The sequence below is a fragment of the Centruroides vittatus genome, unplaced genomic scaffold (genome assembly GCF_030686945.1).
Source record: "Centruroides vittatus isolate TY-2023 unplaced genomic scaffold, ASM3068694v2 contig_563, whole genome shotgun sequence".
Classification (NCBI taxonomy): Eukaryota; Metazoa; Arthropoda; class Arachnida; order Scorpiones; family Buthidae; genus Centruroides; species Centruroides vittatus.
In genome coordinates this window covers 716399-742439 of record NW_027122334.1, presented here as the reverse complement: position 1 = coordinate 742439, position 26041 = coordinate 716399, and the positions used below count along the sequence as shown (strand labels likewise).

Here is a 26041-nt window from a genome sequence, read left to right as displayed (position 1 = left end):
ATTAAAAATTACATCACGCATATTGATATATGTTTTCATTATAAGTGATCAAAGCTATCTATTTGATGTAATTAGATTATTTAAATCATTATCTTTATTAATGTAGATGACTTAGAAAAATTGTAATATTTCAGATTATTTACTTTTTTATGAAATTCTTACACTATATCTGCTAATTATGCTGCTCCTCAATCTGCTACTCTAGGTTTTGGCCAACTGTGCCTATTTAGAAATCTAGTCCAGATTAAGTGTCAGTATAAAATGTAATATTAAAGACATTTTCGTTTATTTTATATTTTCATATAAAAATATCGTAAATAAAATTGTAAAAATCTATACATTAATAGATATTATATTCTATTTTAACAAAAAAATTTTTCAAATATATTTTTTATAAAATTACTATCATACCTTTAATTTATTCCTAATGGATTCTAAATTTTTAAACAATTCTTCAGCCTTTTTATAAATATTTATGAATTGCTGTGAATTTCGTTCAATGATAATGGGAAAAATAAGATTTTCAGTAAAATCATTTACGCCTTTAAAAACTACAGGTATTGAAAGAAATTTCTTCATTTGAGAATAATATTTAGCTCGAATTTCTTCAATAGGTGGACGAAACTGGAGCATACAATTTCTAAAATTTATCAGAAAGAAACAATTTATATAAACTTTAATTCTCCACTAAAAAATGCTTTACTAACATCAAATGAAAGTTATCAAATAAACTACAGAAATATGTTTAACTGATTAATTCTAATACTTATATTAGAATTGATCAGTTAAATATATTTCTGTAGTTTATTTGATTTTGCTTCATTGAAAAAATTTTAAATTAATCATCACCATACTAAATACAGTAAACTCTCACTAACTCAAACCATGCCAACTTAGACTTTGCATAACTTAAACAAATTTTTCAAAAAATTGTACAGTAATTTAAAATTTCTTGATAATAGAAAAATTATACTTAATAAGTAATTACAATTATAATGAAATTATAATTAACAAGTGCTTTCAACATCTGGAAGTCATCGAGCTAATACCCGTAAAGTAAAAAGTTTTATTTTATCTCACAGAACTTTAGCAAAATCCGATAAATCAGATGCAAGAGCTCTTGCTCAATATGGATTTGAACATCATGGAACTCTCTCTCTATTTGTACCCAGTGATTCAGTACATTATATTACTACATTCAGTCAATTTTTATTATAGATTGAATATTACTGTGTACTGTCATAAAATTTTTGAGCTCATTCCTGTAATAATGGATTCAGCAGTATAATCTAATAAAGCTTAGTAAAACTTCTGTACAGAGCTGATTGTAATACATTATTGAACTGTATATCCATCTTCTCATTTTCTACATTGTCAGAAAAATCATCCTGCTAATTCAGACTTTCATATACTCCAACAATCTTCATCCCCTATTAGGCCAAGTTAGCAGGGTTTACTGAATTTCAGAATTTTTAAAATAAATATAAAAAGAAAATACTGAGAAAACTTTTATAATTTTATTTTGGATCAGCAACAATATTTTCATTTGGCTAAAAGTAAACTTACCTCACTCCAAACTAAAACTACGAAAATAATAAGAAAAATCTAAAAAATAAAAAAATATATATTACACAAAGACTTACATACGATTTCAAAAGTATAGAAAGATTAAAAGTTTCAATTTAAATCTATGGTTAATTTTCAAATATAAAAATGTAGACATAATTTTTAACTACTTCCTTAATTGTTCTAATACATTATTGTTTCCCAAAGTTTTGACATCCATGTAATCCTTCTTAAATTTTTGTATATACCAAGTACTCCTTTGTCAAGAGAAAATCTTGCAAACTATCCAAACAGCACTTATTACAACTTGAATGGGAGAATTCATACAAAATAGATACATTTAAAATAATTTGTTACTACAGTAATTTTTCTTAATAATGATTATATGTGTCAGTGGTATATAGCTGAATATTGTCATGTACCCCATTAAGACTCTTTATATACCCAATGTGGAGAAATACTATAATAAATTAATATTGTAATAACAGAAATGTTTATGAAATATATTCATTAATATTAACATTAATTACTTTAAAATATAATAAAACATAATACCTGTAAATTACATCAACTTTTATTTCTGATAAACTTTCATTCAAAGTTTCAATTCCAAGTTGATATTGATGTTCTAGAGTTTTGTATAACTGGCGATCCCAATGCGCTTTCCATGCTCTCATGTTCTCAGCTGAAAAACCCTACAAATATAAACAATAAAAAATGTGTACATAAAATCATACACAATATAAAATATAATTGCAATAAAAATGTTCAATTATTTATCTGTTATTCAAACATATATTTAAAAAGTTTTTAATTAAGCTTAGTGTTAAGTTTTCTTAAAATTTTTGAAAAAATATAGTAAAAAATAGACTTTTAATATAAAATATAATATAAAAAAAATAAATATAATATACACCCAAATAATATAATATTATAATTTAAATATTATAAATATAATAATAATAAATTAAAAATATTTTAATATAATAGGTTATTTGTAAAATATTTTTAAATATAAATTTTAAATAATTAATGGATATATTTATTTAAAAAATTAATTAAATATATAATAATAACATTAATAATAAAAAATATATAATAACTTAATATTTAATTTTATATATTATAATAAATAATAAAATAAATATAAAAAGAAAATACTGAGAAAACTTTTATAATTTTATTTTGGATCAGCAACAATATTTTCATTTGGCTAAAAGTAAACTTACCTCACTCCAAACTAAAACTACGAAAATAATAAGAAAAATCTAAAAAATAAAAAAATATATATTACACAAAGACTTACATACGATTTCAAAAGTATAGAAAGATTAAAAGTTTCAATTTAAATCTATGGTTAATTTTCAAATATAAAAATGTAGACATAATTTTTAACTACTTCCTTAATTGTTCTAATACATTATTGTTTCCCAAAGTTTTGACATCCATGTAATCCTTCTTAAATTTTTGTATATACCAAGTACTCCTTTGTCAAGAGAAAATCTTGCAAACTATCCAAACAGCACTTATTACAACTTGAATGGGAGAATTCATACAAAATAGATACATTTAAAATAATTTGTTACTACAGTAATTTTTCTTAATAATGATTATATGTGTCAGTGGTATATAGCTGAATATTGTCATGTACCCCATTAAGACTCTTTATATACCCAATGTGGAGAAATACTATAATAAATTAATATTGTAATAACAGAAATGTTTATGAAATATATTCATTAATATTAACATTAATTACTTTAAAATATAATAAAACATAATACCTGTAAATTACATCAACTTTTATTTCTGATAAACTTTCATTCAAAGTTTCAATTCCAAGTTGATATTGATGTTCTAGAGTTTTGTATAACTGGCGATCCCAATGCGCTTTCCATGCTCTCATGTTCTCAGCTGAAAAACCCTACAAATATAAACAATAAAAAATGTGTACATAAAATCATACACAATATAAAATATAATTGCAATAAAAATGTTCAATTATTTATCTGTTATTCAAACATATATTTAAAAAGTTTTTAATTAAGCTTAGTGTTAAGTTTTCTTAAAATTTTTGAAAAAATATAGTAAAAAATAGACTTAGATTTGTTTAAAATGTTTAAATATGATATTTAGACATTTTTAACAAATCTAACTTCTTCATAACATAACCAAGTCCATTTTGTTGTTATGGCTATAATTTTAGAATTTTAGAAATTAGCATTTTAAAAAGTTTTTAAATATATACTGTATATATTTAAAAATGTATATATATATAATATATATTTATTTATTTATTTATTTATTTATTATTCTATTATATGATAATAAAAATATCAGAACTTTTGATCAGAAGTTTGAACTGTATTATAAATGCAGTTCAAACATTTCTCTTTTCATATGATTGTTTTTTGACTTATTATTATTTTTCTTAAGATAAAAGTTAAGTTAATTATTATATTATAAAATTTTTTCAATATTTACATTTTTTATTAAGTAATTCCTCATTATTATTGAACTATTCAAAATACTTTAGATAATTTTTTGAATTCAATCATTTTAAATTATTACATAGGAAACATCATTATTATAATTATGATAATATAATTATATAATAGGATACTCCTGTTATTATTAATTAATAAGACTGATCAATTATTTTTCAATTTAATGTCTTTCTAAATATTTTAATATATTTTGTTTATTAAATTCATAAAATATTAACATACCTGTTCCTGTAATCTTGCCATTATACCTCTAATATTATTTAAAACATCTTTCCAATGTTGTTGTTGACGTAATAAATCCGTATTCATTAAACTCAAAACCTACATAAAATTTTAATTTTAAATTTGAATTAAAATTTTTGTTTAAATTTACTATTAGCACCAATTTAATTATATGAACTAGAGTTAGAAATCAATCATTTTCATAAAAAGAAATATGACACTGTCAATTATCAATTTCCAGGATGAAAATTGTAATTGATGGTGTTATAGAAACAATCCCATATGAATATCTAGTATAAAAATCTAACATGACAAAAACTTAGTGGTCATGTTCTTAGATTGTACAGTAATGGTATTGTATCAAACTTAATACAGAACAATTTTGATGGATAAAGTGTAATTGAATTGTATCCACTATATATAAAGACAGATATTATATTACTTTTTTTAAAGTTGATCTGTGTGTATCCAGTACTATAATTTTTTTTTTAATTAAATACTGTAGTAATATATCATCTTATGTAAAACTGTAATTATCTTTTATTTTATTTATGTGGTTTTCTGATGGAAATTATTATAATTAAATTTACAGCTCAAATTTCTTTAACAGTCAATTGAAAAAAATGTTAAACAATTAAATCAAGTTTTTATTTTACATTAATGGTAATTGGGTTGCAATTTGAAAAAATTTTAGATTGTAAGCCTATAAATTCCCACTGTCATCTGTCCATCCATCTGTCTTTCCTTAATCTTGAGAATGGAGTTAGATAGATGGAGGCCCTGATTAACTATATACAAACTTCTAATGCAAACCAGAAGTCATGTTATTTCAATTCAAATCTTTTCCCCTGAAAATAGTTAATAGATGACCAGCACTACTTTATTGTTAAAGGAAAAGTATGATGTACAGGGGCAAACTATGCTAATTTGAAGTGGCTAGCATATATTTTAATTATATTAAATTAATTAAAAATATGATTAAAAATTTCAACCCAGCATTGTGATGATGTCACAATAAATAATTGCTTGTTTTATTAAGATACTTATTTTTCTGAATTTTTCTGATAAAAAATTTTTTCCAGTTTATTTTTAACTCTCTTAAAAAAGAACCTTTACCATCAAATATGAAATAGTATCCAAAATATTCTGGACTAGAGATATAACACCTAGACTGGTTTTATTACCAGGATGCATCACTAAGTGATACGTGCTAGTACTACTAGCACGTATCACTTACTGTGAGTCAGTGTGCCAAGTGGCACAGAGCTAAGCAAAAGTAGAAAGTAGTAGTGCTCATTTGTTTGTCATCATGCACATGACATCTGATAATTTTCAAGATGGATATAAAAAACGAATACAAAATTTGCATTAAATTTTGTGAAAATTTCAGTAAAACTGCAACAGAGATCTTGGCAATAATTCAAAAAGTGTTTAGTGAGCAATCACTTGAACATACACAGGTATTTTATTGCCATGCATGGTTCAGAAAATTTGATTGACATTATGACCACATTGGAAGGGTCTCAATCAGCACAACTAAAATGTTGCAAAAATTCAGCACCTCACCTGTGAGAATCAACATTGGGCCATACATGACCTTACAAAGGTCATGAATGGAAGTTGGTTATGGAACATGTCAGATGATTCTCGGTGAAGAATTGGGCAAGCATCACATTGCAGCAAAATTTGTTCCAGGCTCCTGACAAGTGACCAAATACAGAAAAAAAACAGTCTGCACTGAGTTACATCAACTCTTTTCAGATGAGGCTTCTTGTCCAGGGTCATAATGGGTGATAAGTGCTGGATTTATGGTTATGACCCTGTGACAAAGCAACAATCCTAGTTAAAAGTCTAGTCTTATAAAAACTCAAAAAAGGCCAGACAGGTGAAAAAAATGTATCAAGAGCATGCTAAATATTTTATTTGATATCAAAGGAATTATATACAAAGAATTCATCACAGCTGGCCAAAATGTCAATTCCAACTTCTATTATAATGTTTTGTGGTGACTGTGTACTGTGTAAAGATGTAAGACAGCACCCTGACCCTTAGCAAGACAACTGGTTGCTTTATCACAGCAATGCTCTATCTGTGTGCAAAAACTAGTGTGCTGCAATTTTTGACCAAAAACAACATGGCTGTCATTCTCCATCCTCCTTACTTAGTGAATTTGGCCTCTGAACTTCTTTCTGTTCCCAAAAATGAAGATCAAGATGAAAGTGCATTATTTTGACACCAACATTGTTAAACCATCCTTTCACCAATTATATATGTACCATCTAATTCATATGGCCCTTTTAGATACAAACCAGTAGCATTTAGAGCATTAATCAGAAGAGCTTATACCCATTGTATAAAATCCAGGATAAAGAAATAGAACTCAACATAATAAGGAAGATATCAATAACACCGGTTACAAAGTAAAAATGATTGACAGTCTCATCTAAGAATTTATTTCCAACAAAGTTAACACCATACTCAAAAAAATATTCAAAGTTTACATTTTCTACCTATTTGGACAAGATACTGAAATCATGTACAGATGTAAACCCACTTTGAGCCAACTATTAAGAAATAACAAAAGAAAGATACCATTGGAACAAAAAATAGGAAGCGACATAAATCCAGCATGAATGGATAGCACCAGATGGAATACAGCACATATTGATATACGAGTAAAAAGAAAAATAAAGTGTTAAGAGTTTTGCTAATATGAAATAAGCAAAAATCCATTGGGATGATGTAAGGATGTTGAAAAGTGTTTCTTTGCTTTTTCATCCATCCATGACTGAATGAATTCAGATATATCAATAACAAAATCTACAGAGTACCTGAATGCTAAAGATCCAAAGTGTCTAGTCTAGAATAGAAATACACAATAATTAACAACCCATAACCTTTTTATCTACAAATTTATTTTAGTGTATTTGTGTTATGTATTTTAATGCATTATTATCTTGTCAAGATCTGATGATAGTAATTTGTTAATGTTCTTATATTCAAATCTTCCAAAAGTTTTAAACAACAGCCAAATGAATTGATATTAAAGAATTATACATTATCAGCTGACAAACATTTTGAGCTTTCTGTGTGCAAGGATGCATTCTGTTGGTTTTGGTTTTGGTAAAAGCAAAATTAAATGTTATCTATACTGTTATTTAATTTCAAATAATAAAAGACCATCGTAAACAGCAAAATAATTTTAAAACTCCAATATTTTCATGCTATTTTATAGACCATCACCAGGAATTCTTCAATATCAAATTGGTGATAGTCAATAAACAAAAATAGTTTTTTAGTAGATCTAATTGGCTACATCCTATTTACATGGGTTGGAATATTAATAGTCAGAATTATGACATAATTTTGTAAAATACAAAATACTGAGATCTGTGAAAAGCAATACAATAAAATTAAATGGCCTGATGTCCATACACAATTATGTCCAAATCATCATACTAGATATTGTTGCAGTTATTGTTAACATAGCAGTGTTTGAACTGACCAGTCTAAACAATATTTTCAAAGATTGTACAACATTCTTAGCTAAAGATTGAAGTGACCTGGAGTCAAACATAAAAAATATATATATTATAAAGGCCTCTGAGCATCTATAAAATCAAAATGAGTGTAAAATTGGTATAACAGTTCAGAAGAGGATGCAACCATTTTCATCTGCAGCAAATTGCCTTTTCTCTAACAATTAACAAATACAGACCTTTATTTATACCAGTCTAAACATAGACATAGCCAATTTTATATAGCTATATCATGAGTAAAATTGTTTCAAAACCTAAAATTTATCATTGTTATGAATAAAGAAAGATAACTAATTAACCTTAATTACAAAGATACAAGAAATGTTTTCTGAGAAATTTTATAAAACTTCAAAAAACAATTCTGTATATTAATAAAATTGCTTGCTTCCTATTAGAGTTTCACAAACGGGATCTCGGGATCCTGGGATCCCGGCTGTTTTTTTAACCCGGGAAATATCCCAGGAAATCCCGCAAATTTCTTAAAAGTTCACTTTTTTCTTTTTTTGTGTTAAGGTTGATGAAATTTTGCAAATAGAAAGTATAATTAATTTATAAACTGTCAGAATAAATTTTGTATTTATTAATTTTAAGCCTGCTTATTGATTTTTTAAATTTTTGCTCGTTATGTCATCTCACAGATTGTCAATAATCAATATGTATTTGTGGCAGAACTCTGAAAATTCTTTACTTGTCAGAACCTATAATATCTGAAATAATTGCACTGATGCTGTCTTAATTTTAACTATAACCAGTATCTTCAATAACTGCATTATGCTAGGTTGTGCAAATTGGGCAAGCATAGTAATAAGTACAAAGTATGCAAGTATGAAGTTTTTCTTCATAAACCTGATTATTAAAGCCAAACGAACTGCTGAATTATCAGGCTATAAGCTTGATACCGCTATTAAAGCAGTCAAGGTAAACAAATCAAGAATACTTGAAAGCAAAAGAATTACTGCAACGCATCTCAAAAACTATCTAGAAATCTTCTGGTGAAAAAGCACGTAACATTTGTCTTCTCTTAAATGCATTAAAGACGATTCCACCCACATCCATTGAATTGGAAAGGGCAATTCCAGTAGCGGACTTTTCATTATTAAAATAATAAACAGATTGAGTGATCGGAGTATTGACCATCTTTGGTTTTCAAAATCTTATAAAAATTTACAATAATATTTTGTATTATGTTTTTTTTAAATAACGAAAACTACCTTCTAAGTTAGAAGTTTGATCTAAATTCATTTTTTTTTTGTTTAAATTTTCAACTCAATTCAAAGATATTTTTGTTGTAAGCAGTTTCCAACAAACTTTAATAAATTTTTTCTGTTTGTGAAATTTCTACGTAATTCAAGAGTAATTTTTAATATATATCTTTACACAGAATTATTAATATAATTTTTGAGATTGCAGAACATATTAAATTACTTTAAAAAATGAAAAATAACTATATCATTCGATTTTGAAATATATTTTTTATGTTTTAAAAATAATTAATTATATCCCGGAAAACAGTTCACTTTTTTCCTGAAATCCCAGGACAAGCAAAAGACTGGGAAATGAGAGACCCTACTTCCAATGTTTCTACTTATTAATAATTAAAGCCAATTTTTGTTAGTATTCACTAATAAACATAATATATAATAAAAATAAATGAAAATAAAAACTTTAAAGTACATTGAAAAAATTTCAATAATGTTCATTTATAATAGCATGTTTTTGATATTCTACATATATTACTTTTAAAATAAAGTACAAAATTCATTAGTAAAAGTAAAGTGCAATTGATTCCAGTTTTATTTACTTAACATAACTTTTAAAGTTTGTCTTATCATTAGAAAAATAAATATAACATTTATAAGTTCATAAAAATGTCAGAAATAAAGTTGAATTTTAGAATATTACAAAACTTTTTCATTATTCACTATTTTGAAAATAATAAAATTTATGTCAGATCTAGAATTATCCTATGTTGAAAGTAAAGCTATTTTAACTATTTTTAATCTCTATTTTTTATCATTTTAATTTTATTTAAATATTTAAAAATTGTATATTTAAATTATAAATAAAACATTTTAATAAACTATCATTTTATACTTACCATTTCACATACATTATAATGAAATTTTCTTAACATTCGATTTTCTCTAGACAAACGTTCAACTGCTCCTTGCAGTTTATTTATATAAATATTAAGACTGTTAGGATTATCCCAGGATATTGAATTTTTTTCATTCACAAGACGTGTAAAGGCACGAGCTGCTTCTAACATCATTGGCTGCTGACTGAGAATCATATGATCCGCAATAGTTTTATAAAAATTTACAATCTGAAAATTAAAATATAATTAAATAAATATGTATTAAAAAAAACTGTACTCCATAATCAGATATTTTAATTTATCATAATATTTTTCTTATTTGCTTTAGTACATTTCTCAATCTTTTAAAGTCCAAGAACCAGTAAAATGTCTAAAAACTTTTAGAGACCACTAAGTTATGAAGAGTTAGTTTTATGAACCTATGTAGGTATTACCAACATTTTGGACATATTGTGCCATTTATAACATAATAAATCTAAAAACATGTTTTGAATACATATGAAAACATACTTAATTTAACTGGAAATAAATTATTAAAAGCAAATCATCATTAAACAAAATTTTAATTTAAGCTGCTTACAGATCACCTGTCCTATCATTGTGGACCACAGGTTGAGGAACACTGCTCTAGTATGATAAAATTATTAACTATAAGTAAAATAAATAGTGATATAGAAAGAAACATAATTTTATGAAATAAAAATAAATCAACTAATACTTTGGTAATTTTCTTTTTTATTAATAGCAAATTTCTTTTATTTCACGTAATAATTAATAATTTCTTTCTATTATAAATAATAAACATATTATGCCTGTAAATAAAACTCTTGTAACATTTATTTTACTATTACATGTTAAACAGCTTTTTGATGTTAATGGTGTGGATTATAGCACATTGTGTAAAATCTGAAACAATTTGTCCACAACAAAAAAAGGCTCGAAAATCATTTTACTTTTTGTTATGATAAAATGTGACAGGATGTCTTGTTTATATGTCAGGAGAATGGGAAAAAAAAGAGTCACCAAGAACCCATTCACTTCTGTTTGTGAATAAAATATAGTGTTGTTTACACATTGATTGGCTGCCATTAAACACTTTCAGACTGAGCATTTAAAATATGTTTTAATATTAACTTAAAATGTTTTAGCTTATATAATCAATAACAATTAATAATGTCTTATCCTGACACTTCAATCTAGAAGGCAAGAAGTTTTCTTGACATAATAAGATTTATCATCATTGTTGATATGGAGAAAGCTTATTGCAGTGATTTTAGTAGAGGTGTAATTTAATTATATTTTATTCAAAAAAATTTAGGGACAATAACCATCTTCAAAAGAATCAAAAATCATATCAAAGGAGTAATGCAATCTTAATAATTAAAAAAATCAATTTCACATAAATTTTTATTTATTTACTTTAATATTAATTCACTTTAATTTTATAATAAATTTAAAATTAGAATGATAATTCTGAGTTAAGATGCTCCCCAGAGAGTTAGTTTTGTTTTCAATTTTTGAATGTTAATAGTGCCTACCAGAGTTAAAGTTAAAAATGAACGTATATACACATTATTGTTACATACATTATGTATATTACCCATTACAGTATTACATTTAACATTTAATTGCTATACGCTGCCATTAGTGAGTGTAACTGATTATTTGACTGGTATATTGAAGAAATTGGTATATTGAAGAAATTGAATTCCAAAATAAAATTTTGGAATTCAATTTCTTCAATATACCAGTTTTGTCTATTGTAAGACCAGAGGTTGTAAAGTAGGGACTGGCTGTATTTTTAAAATTCTAGATTTTAAATATTCATTGTATCACTTTAAAATAAATTGTTCACTTTCTTTCCTAGATCTGAGGATATTTCTTTTTAATTATAAAATGCCCTTATAAATTGCATCATTTCATTGCTATCACAAAAAAGCAAATAAATGATGCAGAGTTGCACAAATTATATAAATTTTATTTTTCTCAATAAACAATTACCCCCTGTAGATTATAATTTTATGATGATAAGCACTTTTGTCACCAGTTAATTGTACTTGTGGATTACATACTGATGTAGATTACAGACAAGAAATTGTGATAATTGTCTCTTATTTTGAATAGAATGAAGTATAATTGTCAATTTATATCAGTGACACAGACACTTCAGTAAACAATTTTCAGTGCCTGTACTAAACCTTTTTTCAATCAAATATGTTAAATCAGTATGTTAAACAAATACATCAAATAAAAATATAGTTATTAGTATTATGTGAGATATACTCAGTTAACACTGGTGGCTGTGTACTATGCCAGACCAAAGTCAAGGCATAGTAACCAAAACAAAAATTAAAGAAGTGTATCAGTGTGTGTGTCTGTATTCAGGAATTTCCTCACAATATGACATGTATTCAATATAGTGGCCTTCTGTAGTGTGATGTATGTGTTTCTATTCAATTCTAATGTGCCCAGGCTTTTGTGTAGTGTGTGTGGTATGACACCTGTAGAGGAGAGAACAACAGGTACAATAAGCACCCTATCCATCCTCCACAGATGCCTTATTTCCTGGGCAAGTTCTGTGTACTTGCTAATTTTTTCAGTGCATGCGTTTTGTATATTGTGAGTGTTTGGAATGGATATGTCTATAATGTATGTGATTTTATTGTGTTTGTCAATGAGTGTGATGTCTGGTCTGTTGTGGTAAATTGTTTTATCTGTGATTATGGCTCTGTCATAGTACATTTTGTGCGTGTTGTTTTCCAATACTGTCTGTGGAATGTATTTGTAATATGGTTCGTGGATGTCTACTAATTTGTGTTTCCTTGCAAGCTCTTGGTGTATTATATTTGCTACTTGATTATGTCTGTGTAAATAATCTGTTTGTGCCAAGAGCTTGCAACCAGAGGTGATGTGTTGTATAGTTTCTGGCATGATGTGACATTTTCTGCATGTGTCATTTGTGAGTGTTGCATCTTTGAGTATGTGTTTTCTGTAGTTTTTAGTATTTATGACCTGATCCTGTATGGCAATCATGAATCCTTCCGTCTCCCCAAAGAGGCATCCCCGAGCTAACCAGCTGTTTGACGCAGTTTTGTCAACAAAATCATGGGCCAGATCATAAGGATGCCTGCCATGGAGTACCTTTCGAGCCCACGATTGCTTAATGGTGTCTATGCTTTTTATATGTTGTGTTGTGTCCATATGATGTGAGTGTAAGTTTAATGGTGTGTTATTCGAGTCTGCTAGAGTTACTGCTTTATGTAATTGTGATGTTTCTTGTTTTTTGTAGAAAAACTCTCGCAGTGACTGTATTTGTTTGTAGTGAAGGTTAACTATGTCAATCAGGCCACGTCCGCCATCTTTACGTGGAAGGGTTAATCTTTCTGTGGCAGATTTAGGATGATGTTGTTTATGCTTAGTAAGTGTAGTTCTTGTTTTCCTTTGGAGTTGCTCAAGATCTGTGTGAGTCCAATGTATAACTCCAAAAGAATATGTGAGTACTGGGATGACATATGTGTTTATTGCTTTAACTGTATGTTTTGCATTTAACTGTGTTCTGAGAATAGCATTTAACCTACTTTGGTATTCTTTAATTAATCTTTGCTTTATTTGTGTCATGTTCTGTTAGTTTGGCCTGTTGGAATCCTAAATACTTGTAGAACTCGCCCTCTTCCATGGATTCAATAATGTCTCCATTTCCAAGTGCAAAATCTTCTTTCTTCAGGATTCCTTTTTCTATGTGAAGTGTTTTGCATTTATCTAGGCCAAATTCCATTTGTATGTCCTTGGTGTATGAATGTGTGATTTGTAGGAGTTGATGAAGTTGTTTTTGTGTGGATGCATAAAGTTTTATGTCATCCATAGTACATGAGATGTGACAGTGTAAACTGTGTTGTTTTTTCGTGTCTGATATTGTAACCATATTGCGTGTTGTTTAACATGTTGGATAATGGGTTCAGGGCTAGGCAGAACCAGAGAGGACTCAATGAATCTCCTTGAAAAATTCCTCGCCTAATAAAAATTTGGTTTGTTTGTATGGAAGTGTTATGAACCCTGAGATGTAGTGTTGTTCTCCAGTGCTGCATAGTGTTTTGAAAGAATGCAATGAGTGATGGATGTATTTTGTACATGTGTAGGAATATGTAGCAGCCAACTGTGTGGAACACTGTCGAATGCTTTTCTGTAGTCTATATATGCCATGTGTATGTTTCTGTGTTGTCTGTGTGCTTGCCGTAGAATGACTGAATCTATGAGTAACTGTTCTTTGCATCCCCTGTGGTTTCTACGACAACCTTTTTGTTGTTCTGTTAGAATGTCGTGTTCTTCAACATGTTTGTATATTTTGTTTGCGATACAGGATGTCAATAATTTGTAGAGTGTTGGAAGACATGTAATTGGTCTGTATTGTGTGGGGTCTGTGGTATTGTTGTTTTTAGGTTTCATGTAGGTGATGTCCTGAGTAAGAAAATTTGGCATGTCTTGTGGATTGATGATGATGTGTGTTAGGTGTTTAGCTAGTTCCTGGTGCAGTGATGTAAACTTTTTGTACCAGAAATTGTGAATGTTGTCTACACCAGGTGTCTTCCAGTTGTGTGATCTGTTAACAGTGTATTGGAAATCATGTATGTTTATTTCAACACAGGGCATAGTTGGTATGTTGTGCAAGTTTCTGTTCTCCTCCTCGATCCAGCCTGCATCAGCATTGTGCGTGACAGCACTGGACCAAAGAGAAGACCAATATGTTGTGAGTTCTTCTTCTGTTGGTGTGCCACTGTGCTGTGTATCAGTGTTTGCTTTGTTATTAATTTGTCTGTAAAAGAGTTTTTCATTGTTTGTAAATAATTTATTTTGTTGTTTTCGTAGTGTACATGTTTTGTATCGTTTGAGTCTACGTGCTTTGGCAGCAAGTTTTTGTTTTAGTGTATCAATGTATTCTGTAATGTGTGTGTTGTGATGTTCATGTTTTGTGTGTGTTTTTATTTTCTTGAAAATGTTTTTGAGCTGTTTCCTTAATTTGGGTGTTATGTTGTTTTTAGTGTATTGTGTTAGCCTGCCTAATTGCTGTCTAATGTCATTTATTTGTGTTTCTATTCTTCTCTGCCAGGCAGGCTTGTGATAGAATTGTGTTTTCTGTGTATCTGTCTGTGATTGTACTTTCAGTCCATGGTGTGTCACTACTGTGACTGCCCCAGCATAAACTAATGTATGAATGTCTGTGAGTGTAGAAATTGAATGAATGTAATGTGGTAGTAAGTGAGTGTTTACATAATTTAGTGTTTTTCCTACTTCTTTGACGTGTTGATTTTTGGTATTCGTGGTCGTTGTGTGGGATCTGTACCTGTATATTTAGTGAGTGTTTCCTGAAATATAAGTGAGAGCGTATTAACTAAATCCATGTCTATGTTATCAGTGATGGATGAGGAAGTGTCTGTAGTATCATTAGTGGTAATTGTTGTATGTGTGTTATTATCAATGCTTGTTGCTGGATTATCCTGACAGGTTACATGATCTTCATTAATGTTAGATGTTTCTGTCTGTTGATGTATTTGATCAGCAACCTGTTGTTTGATAAGTTCAAGTGTTGTTTGTGGAATAAGGTTGTTGTGTATAATTGTTCTTTTTTGATCAACAACCCTTTGTTCGGTGACAGTGAGATGAGGATACTGTTGTGTGAATCTATGGTGTAGTTGTTGTCTGTATGCTGTCATGTTTGTTTCGAGTTTTGTGATGGTGTAGTAAGTACGGATGATAAACTCGTTCATTTCTACTGTCCATTTCATCCGTTGGCGTGGTTTTCCAGCCTTTGTGGTCTGTGGATGCATTGCCACAGAAACACCAAGGCTGGGTTGGTTCCTCACATCTGTTGAGGGCATTGCAGTAGCCATGCTTGGGCCGGTGCTGCTTTCGCCACCGGTAACCAAGGGAGACTGTGGCCTATTTTTCGAACGTGAGCCTCTGCCTAACCCACGAACGCGGACCTTGTTAACCCGGGCGACGTCCGAGCCGGTATCACATTTGATCTAGTTACTACCATGATGAATATCTCCACAGAATGTGGGCTGTGGTCACTCTTAGCTTCATTTCTCCCCATAGACCTTACTGGCATGGGTGTCCCTACCAGGAGCTTATGCTCCAGCCTGCATTGCCCTATGGATCAGTAAAATTACTGGGCTCTCCCACCACGACCAGGTGGTGACCACGGGAGAGTTATTATTATTATTATTATTATTATTATTATTATTAATAATAAAAAAACCTGTCAGCAATGTAGATGTACTTAGAAAAGAATAAATACATTTTTAACAATAATTTATTACACATAATTAACTTGTCTCATAAATTAATGATAAATAAACTAACATTCATTTATAATTTATAATATATAAACTTAATGTTATAGCAATGAACTTGAAAAATTAATTACCTGCTGAAGATCTTTAGCTTGACTATAATAGATTTTTGCTTTATCATCAAGATCTTGTATTTGGGATGGTATATTATATCCCAAAACACGAAGCTGACGAACTTCTCTCATCAATGATACCAAACGTGGACTGTAGTTAACATAAGGTTGTCCTTCTTTATCTAATGATATTACTGGTTGATTTATGTCAAGACTGTTGAAAAATTAAAAATTATTTACTTTAAAATAAATGTATTGTAATTTTAATATTATAATCAATAATTTATCATATATAAAATAAAAACTTCAATAAATTTCTATAGATAATGTTTTTACATAGCTTAATATTTTTTTTATTAAGAAGTAAAATGTATATACTCATATATATTATTTTTACTTTAAAAATTATTTTTTAAATTTAATTACAAATAATTTATCTGATTACATTATTTTAATAACTGTATTTTCATAACTTTTTTTCTTTGTGGTTACTGGATATTCTGTTAAAACTTTTGCATATTTATAGCTAATATTGTGCATTTTATTTTTACCTTATAATATTCAGTTTTTGTATTAAACACTTTTTAGTTGTAATAATTTAAACTAATTTTATAAGTATTTATATTGGTTGCATTTTTATATTTTATATCTAAATTAATTTAATCTTTTGATGTATATAATCTTGTACGAAAAAGAATATTGAAAGATAGCATAACATTCAATTGATGTGCTGATATCTTCAGTATATTAAATCACTATTAAATCACTAGTTGCAATATATCCTCTATTGCTTATAATATGTTTAAAAAGTTTAGAAGAATATCTAGAAATGACTGAATTTGTATGACATTACAAATATTAGTTAATGTAAAATTAATTTAATGTAGAAGTTTAGAAAGAAACTAATTTTCTAGTATGATATCATGGAATATATTGAGAATTAAATATTTTAATAGTCTTATTTATCAAGATTGGCTTTCACTCCCAAATTCCACCAAGAAAATTTGTCTCATTTACTTACGTTTTTACTTCTTTTTATCATCTAAATCTATCCCAATGATCTTTCTCCTACCATATATCACAAAATCTTAATAATTTTGATGAATTTTTACATCTTGATCTCCCTGATTTTAAATTTAAATGTAAAAAAGTACTATATATGTTTTAAGATTTGTTACCAGTTTTTATTTTATTATTATTATTATTTATTATTATTATTTTGTTTGTTTATATTTTAAGGGGTGTTATTTGTTTTTATGATATGTTATTGTTATGAGGGTGGAAATCAATGTCTGTCAAGACTTTTCCTTTAAATGTAATGAAAAAATAAATAAATGAAAAATCATAATAAATTAGTATAAAAAGAAAATAAATAATATTTTATGGCATTATTGAGTAAATTTTAACATTTAAACAACAATAAAACCCAATTTTCTAATATCTAAATTATTTACAATTTAATTTAATAAATTATGTTATAATTAATATTAGCACAAGATAATAGCTTATTTACCTATTTTCAGCCAAATTATCAGGATTAAATTATTTCTCTAATGATAACCCACACAGAAAACAAAAAATTAATATTTTTAAATTGGTGAAACTAAAACTTTTACATAAAACAAAAATAAAAATTTAGCAAAAGAAATAAAGTGCAAAAAAAAGTAATTAATACAGTAATCATAATTTAGATGGCACCATTTATAAGTTTTATTTTAATGATAAGTTTAATTGTTGTTTCTTGAAAAAAGTTAATTTCTGACAAAGTTTTCTACCAGTTTATTTTTTGTTTATGAATTTTTCATGTACACACAATCTTTTAAATAACTGCCTAGGTATCTATCTGATTACATGCATAATAGCTGTGTACAGTGCATGACAGCCAAGTACTCTGAGGTATTCAAGCACCTGAATATAAGGTAGAAAAATGGGTACTTGACATTCAGTCATACTCATCAGGCATCTATTATTTTGACAGCTGACTGGCCATAGAGTAAAGGCATTAACCTTTTGTTCTGGAAACCTGGATTCAAGTGCAAGTCAAAAATTTTTTCATGAGTGGTCTGTTCTGGTTATGTGGTCAACTGCCTAAAATGGGAGAAGGTATGTGATGAGGAATGAGCTATAAATTATTTTAATATTTTTATTCATCACATTTTTCATTGTATTGGAAAACTCATTGTAAATTTGTTATATAAGAATTTTTCTTTTATTAAGCATTTTCTTAATCAGCTTAATATTAGTAAATAGTTGTTTGTAATTATGCTATTTAATTATGCAATTATGTAAATAATAATTGTTTTAATAATTAAAATTTTTAGAATAAACAGAAAATTCAATACTAACAATCTAGTTTAATTCTTTTTGATTCATTTACTAAATTATAAATAAAATTTGTTAGTCAGTTTTAAGTATACAGTAAACAGACTGTTACATCAGGAAATCTGACAAATTTGATTTGGATAATATTGATTGTGAAACCAATAAATAATTTTTGAAGTCAAACTTGTCTAATATATTGTTAGAATCTCATGATAAATTTTATTTTTATAAATACATAGCCAAACAATCATCTTAAATATTTGAGCTATAAATTCACTAATTTTAATAGTTAATACTAAGTAATTCTCTACTAGAGGTAGATGTTAGGTGCCATCTCTTATCTAAATTAATAGTTATAATTTTAAATAATTTATTAAATAATTTAGATTTATAATAAAATAATTAATATATATTTATATTTATATCGAGCTTTGGGTTGTTTAATATACTCAGTAGAGCGTCGTTTATCCGAAAGCCAATCAACGAAAATGTCGGTTAACCGAAAGCGTTCCAGTTGGACTGTGTCGTGCTGAATCAAACATTTTTGATACTAGATTAACTTCCAAAATATAATTTTTTTGTTTTTATATTTTTCAATATATTTATTTTGTTTGTACAAAATAAAGAAATAATCTTTAATGATACAATAACTACGATTATTATTTCAAAAAATTTACGTTAGGCTTAAAATCGACAAAAATTCAACGCGAAGCGACACGTAACGAAGAAAAATTTCAACATGGGCTAGGTTAATATATTTTTTCATACATAATCGGTTATCCAAAAAATAAGTTATCTGAACAACCTCAGTCCCCAATTGATTTGGATAAATGACGCTCTACTGTACTTATATATATATATATATATACCTTACCAGGTAAAATGTTAGCTAGCTGAATGCCATTGTGGACATAATTAGTAGGAGTTGTCCCCAGCTGGTGCCATAATTAACTGCATAAGGTTATATCTAAATTTAAATACATCTGGAAGTGAAGGCCTGCTTGGGGTCCGGGTAGTGCAACTGGCAAGCATACCTCAGAGCAAGCAGAGGTTGCAGGATGGCACCTAGCATCTACCTCTAGTAGCAAATTACTTAGTACTAATTATTAAAATTAGTAGATTTATAGCCCAAGTATTTATGGCAATTGTTTATATATATAAAATTAGGCTTAACTTACCCCAAGGATTTTTCTTTGATACCAAGCTGAATTTCTCTGCACCAATTACCAAATTGTTCTTTATGATATTCATGAAATTCACCCATCACCTCTTCCAATTCTTTAGAAAAATTCTGATAACTTGACAAATCTTTCAATAATACCTGTGCTATCTTCCTAATATCAGTTAACTGAAAATTAATGTTTCAATAAATTTTAACATAATTTTGAAAATATTTTATATAACTTTAAATATAGACAAATTATAAAGAAAAAATACAAAAATACAATTTAAATAAAAAAAATGATATGTAGTTAATTTTAACTCATTGAATTAATGAGTTAATTTAAATAAATAAAATAATATGTAATAATATGAAATAAATATATAAATTATTATAATAATATAATAGCAATCAACTTTAAAAATTTATCAAATGTAATCTTATTTTTTACTATAGCTTAAAACCAAACTTAAACTTTAAAAACTAAAAATATTCAGTTTGTTTCTACCCCTTTATCTGCTTTAATCAAAAATAAAGAACTTATGTCAATGAAAAACTCAGAAAAAATTGTTTATTTTTATCAAGCAATACATTTCAAGTGAATGTTTTCTCATACAATAATTTACCTCTCTTCAGGTTAAAAATAAAACACAAGATTTAAATCTTACAAATAATGTAAGAAACAAACTTACAAATTGACCTTTTTCTTTGAAACAAAGCAAATAATACAATTTATAAACTTTCTGGTAGTTGTATATCATCAATTGATGGGCATTAGTTTTGTTGAAAGCTTTTATTCTGCATGACATCAATTCACACACCCTCTATCTCAATTCTATTATTTAAATTTATAGTGTTATCTGCATGTATAATTGCCACATGCTCTTTAAATTTATGCAAATACAAATCCTTCTCTCTATAGAAGATTTTAACATTACTTTTAGTAATAACATATCCAAATTCCTCACAATGCTTGAACCATGGAAACTAGTTATATTTTAGTCTAATTGCAGCTTTGTGTTCTCGAATTCTAATTTGTAGCTGTCTCCCAGTTTCCCCAATATAATTAACCAGATTTACACAAGTACAGTTAAGTTTATAGACTACCCAGCTTCCTCCAAATTTTCTTTCTTTTTTGTTTTACTTATCTTAATTATTTTTTATTTTATTTTTTAAGTTAGCTGCTAATATAATCTTGTATTCTTTAACTTTATTTTTATACTTTTCAAAAAGATCGTTAATATAAGGAATATATATATATATATATATATTCCTTATATAGGATATATATTATACTTTTCAAAAATTTATTATTTTATTATTTTTAAAAAACTTATTATTTTATACTTTTCAAAAAGATCTTTAATATATATATATAAAATAATATATATATATATATATATATATATATATATATATATTTTTGTTCTTATATTTAACATTAAACTTATTTTTATTGTATTCTGATACCCATTTTTGTAATAATTTGCAGGGGTAGTCATTTAATAAAAAATTTATATAATAACTCATGCTGTTCTTTAATCCATTCTTCTAATTTAGTTGTTCTAGTCCAAATCTTGGATAAGGTTATCACAAAGTTCTTGTTTTTTATTGCTAAGGGACAATAGATTATAATATAAAGAAAGCCATAAATTATAAATCCTAATTTATAGTTGGTTTTATTTACATTACAACCTCTTTTTGTATAATGTTATGTTAAATATATCATTATACTGAGTTATTTTTATGTTTAAATATTTAATTCCATTATTTTTTTTCTAATTCGTATTTGAATTTTACAGATGAACTTAATGTATGGCTATTATTTAAGATTATATTAATATTTGTCACTGAAGTTTTAAGCTATAGCAATAAATAAAGTTACATCTGCACAATTATATTTTATGATGTAATCTTATTTCTTTAATGTTATGTATGTACATTATATATGCTAATCCAGCAATTTACTATACAGTGGATGATCAGTTAATGAACAAATTGGATAACAAACACTTTCACAAAACATTTTTATGTTTGGATAACAAACACCTCACAGAACACAAGAAGAGGCAATGTAAAATAATGAACACTGATTGGTCTTCCCTTGTCTTCAGGCAACAATTCGAAACTTTTCGAAGAGTGGAAGATGTCGACATCGATGCTCAACCTGGTACTGATCAGATAGTATTTCTCTGAACTTTGAAACTTTCCCTTGTAATTCCAGCCTTTTATTTTTCTGACAGAAACAATTCTTTTATAGTACTTGCAAAACTGTTGAGTGGATACTCATTAGGTTTGGCATCGGTTTTTATTTTTGAAAGATGAGAGTATAATAGCAAAGGTAGAGAGTGGGCAGAAGATGTCTGATGTTGCTAGGCAGTATGGCTCGAACAGGTCTACAGTAGGCCGCAGTTCAATCTTATCTAAGAAACATGCTGTATAATCAAGAAAACTTGAGCAGCTCAAGGAGTAACAAAAATCACATCTGAGAAATAAAGAACATTGAAGAGCTCATAATGGAACCTGAAATGGATATGATGACAGAAGAAACACCAAGAAACACAGCGAAGATATGTTTTCTTCTGAAAAAGAGGATTAATGCTGATATCTGCTATTAAAGATCTTTTGAAGAAGTGGGAGGATGTCAGAACAACGGTCTTAGAATGGTATCCAAACCAGGTTGAGGTTAATAGGCTTAGGGATCTATACAATTACAATGCTACTAATTACTTCTGAAAAATCCTGAGAAGAGAAAAGCAATTGACATTAGCCAGATTCTTTAATCCTCACAAACGGAAAAAACATGACTAATAAAAATGCATTGGACTGTGTATTTTATATTTTTATTATTACATATAAATAAACATAGTAAGAAAGTATATATTTTTGATTTTTTGGGATCTCCAGAATGAATTAATCAAATTTCCATAAAAACCTATGGTAAATCAATAATCGGTTAACAAACAATTTGGATAGCGAACAGAGTCTTGGAACAAATTATGTTCGTTAACTGATCACCCACTGTATATATTCAAATAGAAACATTTATTTTATGTAAATAAAAAATTTATAATTGAGTGTATTGTAGTATAATTTTTGTATTTCATTGAAATTACCAATATTAGTTTAATATGTAAGGTAATAATTTTTGGGTTAATTTAGTTATTGTTTGCAATTATTTTCTTTTTGTCCTATTTTTCAATTAATCTTCTTAATAGTTACTTTTGAATTTGCTATGAAAAGAGAAGAATACGTGAGATAAAACCAACTGATAGGTCCAAAATCTACATATTGGTTTAATAAAATCTCAGTAAACTTTCCTATTGTAAACTGTGGTATGATAAGTCCTTCAAATTCATAGCAAATTCAAAGCTATTAAGGAGATTAGTTATTACTTTTTTTATTTGATTTTTAGTATATTATATATAATTAGTTATATAACTGAATATATAAAATTATCATCATTGTAATATATAACATAGAAAACATATAATGTTAGCTATTTAACATAATGATTTTAAGACTGCTGTCAGTTTATTAAAAATGCAAGAATGTAAAATACTTAACATTTTGTAAAATTGCTTTATTGAATGTTTGATGATATTATTTTATATTTTTGTCAAAATTCATCAGCCTAAAAAAATTATTATTAAATATTACTATTAAATTATGAATACTTAAACAGAATAATATAAAACATGTAAAAATTCAATTCTGCTATTTTGTTTTATACTTTTAATAATAATCAATTAAAAATAGTGTAATTATTGTAATATATTACTTTTATGTGTTTGATAAATTCATTTTGATTTTTTAATTACAAAAAATATCTTAATTTATATTAATTACATATAAAGCAGTAGTTTTATATTATTTTTATTTTAATATAAATATTGCATAAAATTCCATTTACCTTTTTCTCTAGCTGTCTGACCCATACTATACTGTTAATAATTTCAGGCATATTTGTAAGCTGAGGTAAATTTTCATTATTTCCTTTAATACAATTAGAAAATTCTTGACGTACATTTGCAATGTATTCTAAAAGTTGACCAAGAAGCATTTCTCTAAATGAAAGAAAAGTATACATGACTTTTCTGACATATTTCTTTAACTCTATTAATTTTAATTTTGTTAGTTAGGTTTTACTTTTCAAAACATTGAAATACATTTAAAAAGTTAATATTAATATAGATTGTAACAAAAATTTAAATGCAGGAAATTTTCTAATTAATTAATTTGAGGAAATCAATATTTTGAGCATCTGATACCCCTGTGTAAAGAGAATTCTATGTGCAGAGAATAACAACAAATGATCTGTTATGACTTTACAAGTTTAAAGTGTATTTATAAATACTGTAGTTATTTAATAAAACATAAAAAAAAAACCTAAAAATGTATGACAAATACTTAATTCTAAGCATTTTTCACTGGGAAAGTTACACAACTTGTTCCTGGATTTTTTATTCTTAAAAGCCATTGTACATATTAGCTATATAATAAATGATGTAAAAAAATGTTCTTATTTAGTATTAAATTCACTCAGACATAAAAAGAGACTTAAAAGTGATATAACATTTGAATCTTTTATATTTGAAACTTTTAATATAAAATGGCTGTGGCTATCTGTTTTATTCAAGTTTTAGTTATCTGAGATAGTATTGGTCTATATTACTTTGGATAATCAGTATTTTACTGCATTTCAAATTTTATAAATCTCTATTAAGGCCAAATGATTTGCCGGATTACATCAGACTATAATATGAGTACTATTTAAGAGATGACACCTCTATGCAAAATTACTTAATATTTAATTATTAAATAGTAGCTATATTACAGCACACTATAATCAGGCAGATCATTTAGCCTTAATCAAAAATTAGGTTAATGGATGTTTATATTTGTATAAAACTCTATCATTCAAAATCGAAAATGGCTTATTTTTTGAAATTTAAAAAATTGTTAATTTTGTTCATTTCTAACAGAAATATTAAATTTATTAAAAATTTAAAATAATTACTATAAATATTGCAAAAAGCCAACTTTTGTTTTTAGATTGTATGAAGTTTTGTTCAAATAGAATTTCTTTATTTTTTCAGTTTCCATTATCAGTTTCTATTTTTAGGTAATGTGGAATCCAGAACTCAAACTCTAAATCTGCCTTTATCTTGGCAATTAATATAAAAAAATTAAGAACAATCTCAATTTTTTATATTCATTGTGCCTAGATAAAAAAGGTAATTACACATAAGAACCCTCTTCTAACACATTTAAACTCATAATACATTTTATTTTCTACAATATCAAATATGGGAATGATGAATATCAAAGATGGGAATGAATACTTGAATAATTCTTGAACAGTAAATGGCATCACATGCTATGAATCACACAAATGCTAATTTACTTTAAAAGATAAAAATTGATGATTATTTCTAACAAATTTGTTTGAAAATTTCAAGTGTCTTTTATATAAGTTAATCTTACTATGCAATTAATTAATGTAAATTTTTCCCTTACTTTTAGAAGTTAAAAATTTGATGATTGTTTAATTCCTGAAGATTAGATAAAGGTTATCAATTTATTACTATTAATTTATACATAGAAATATTTCCATTTTTAAATTTTAAAAAGTTTTCTAAATCATTTGAAAGGATCCTTACATACTGTAAAGGTCCGCTTTTAGCGAAGCAGGTCTAAAAGCAACACGACCTTGGTAATTGGTCCCACCTGGCGTGTCTACAAACAGGTCGGGAAGACAAAGGGTGTACGCATTAATGTGCTTGCCACATGTTTGTCGGGTAGAAATTGTAAACACGGAATGGATGTGATGGTAAGCCGTTTCGTCGGGAGGAGAGCGGACGTTTTTGAAAGCTCCCAGGGAAAAGAAGGACCCTGATTGGTCATAAGTTGTCGCCGAGGAACTCTTTAAATAGTAAGAGTGGCAAGAGGAACGGGGAGAAGGGCGAGAGACCGGATACGTGGTAGTCTCTGACACTTAGGAAGCCCGTGAGGTGTAGAGAGAGTGATCTCCTCTTAGGAATTCCTCTGAGAAGGGTTAGTGTGGAGACAGGACGGCCACTCGATTGAGCCAACTCCACAAACTGACCGGAGTTTCCCCAGAGTCTGATCGTCCCCAAAGGACAAGTCGTCACGTGAGACGCCATACCTTTGTGGAATCGTGTGTGTAATGTTGTCAAACTTGTATATCCTGTAACTATT

General features: G+C 27.4%; 1 protein-coding gene across 1 annotated transcript in view; it reads right to left on the bottom strand.

Moving 5' to 3' along the window:
• Window positions 1-26041, bottom strand: part of btv (beethoven) — a 239088-nt gene that overhangs the window by 183865 nt on the left and 29182 nt on the right. The window contains 7 exon segments of the mRNA XM_067274747.1: window positions 412-640; window positions 3351-3490; window positions 4296-4394; window positions 9933-10160; window positions 16357-16549; window positions 19836-20005; window positions 23733-23886. Coding sequence (XP_067130848.1) covers window positions 412-640; window positions 3351-3490; window positions 4296-4394; window positions 9933-10160; window positions 16357-16549; window positions 19836-20005; window positions 23733-23886 — 1213 coding nt within the window.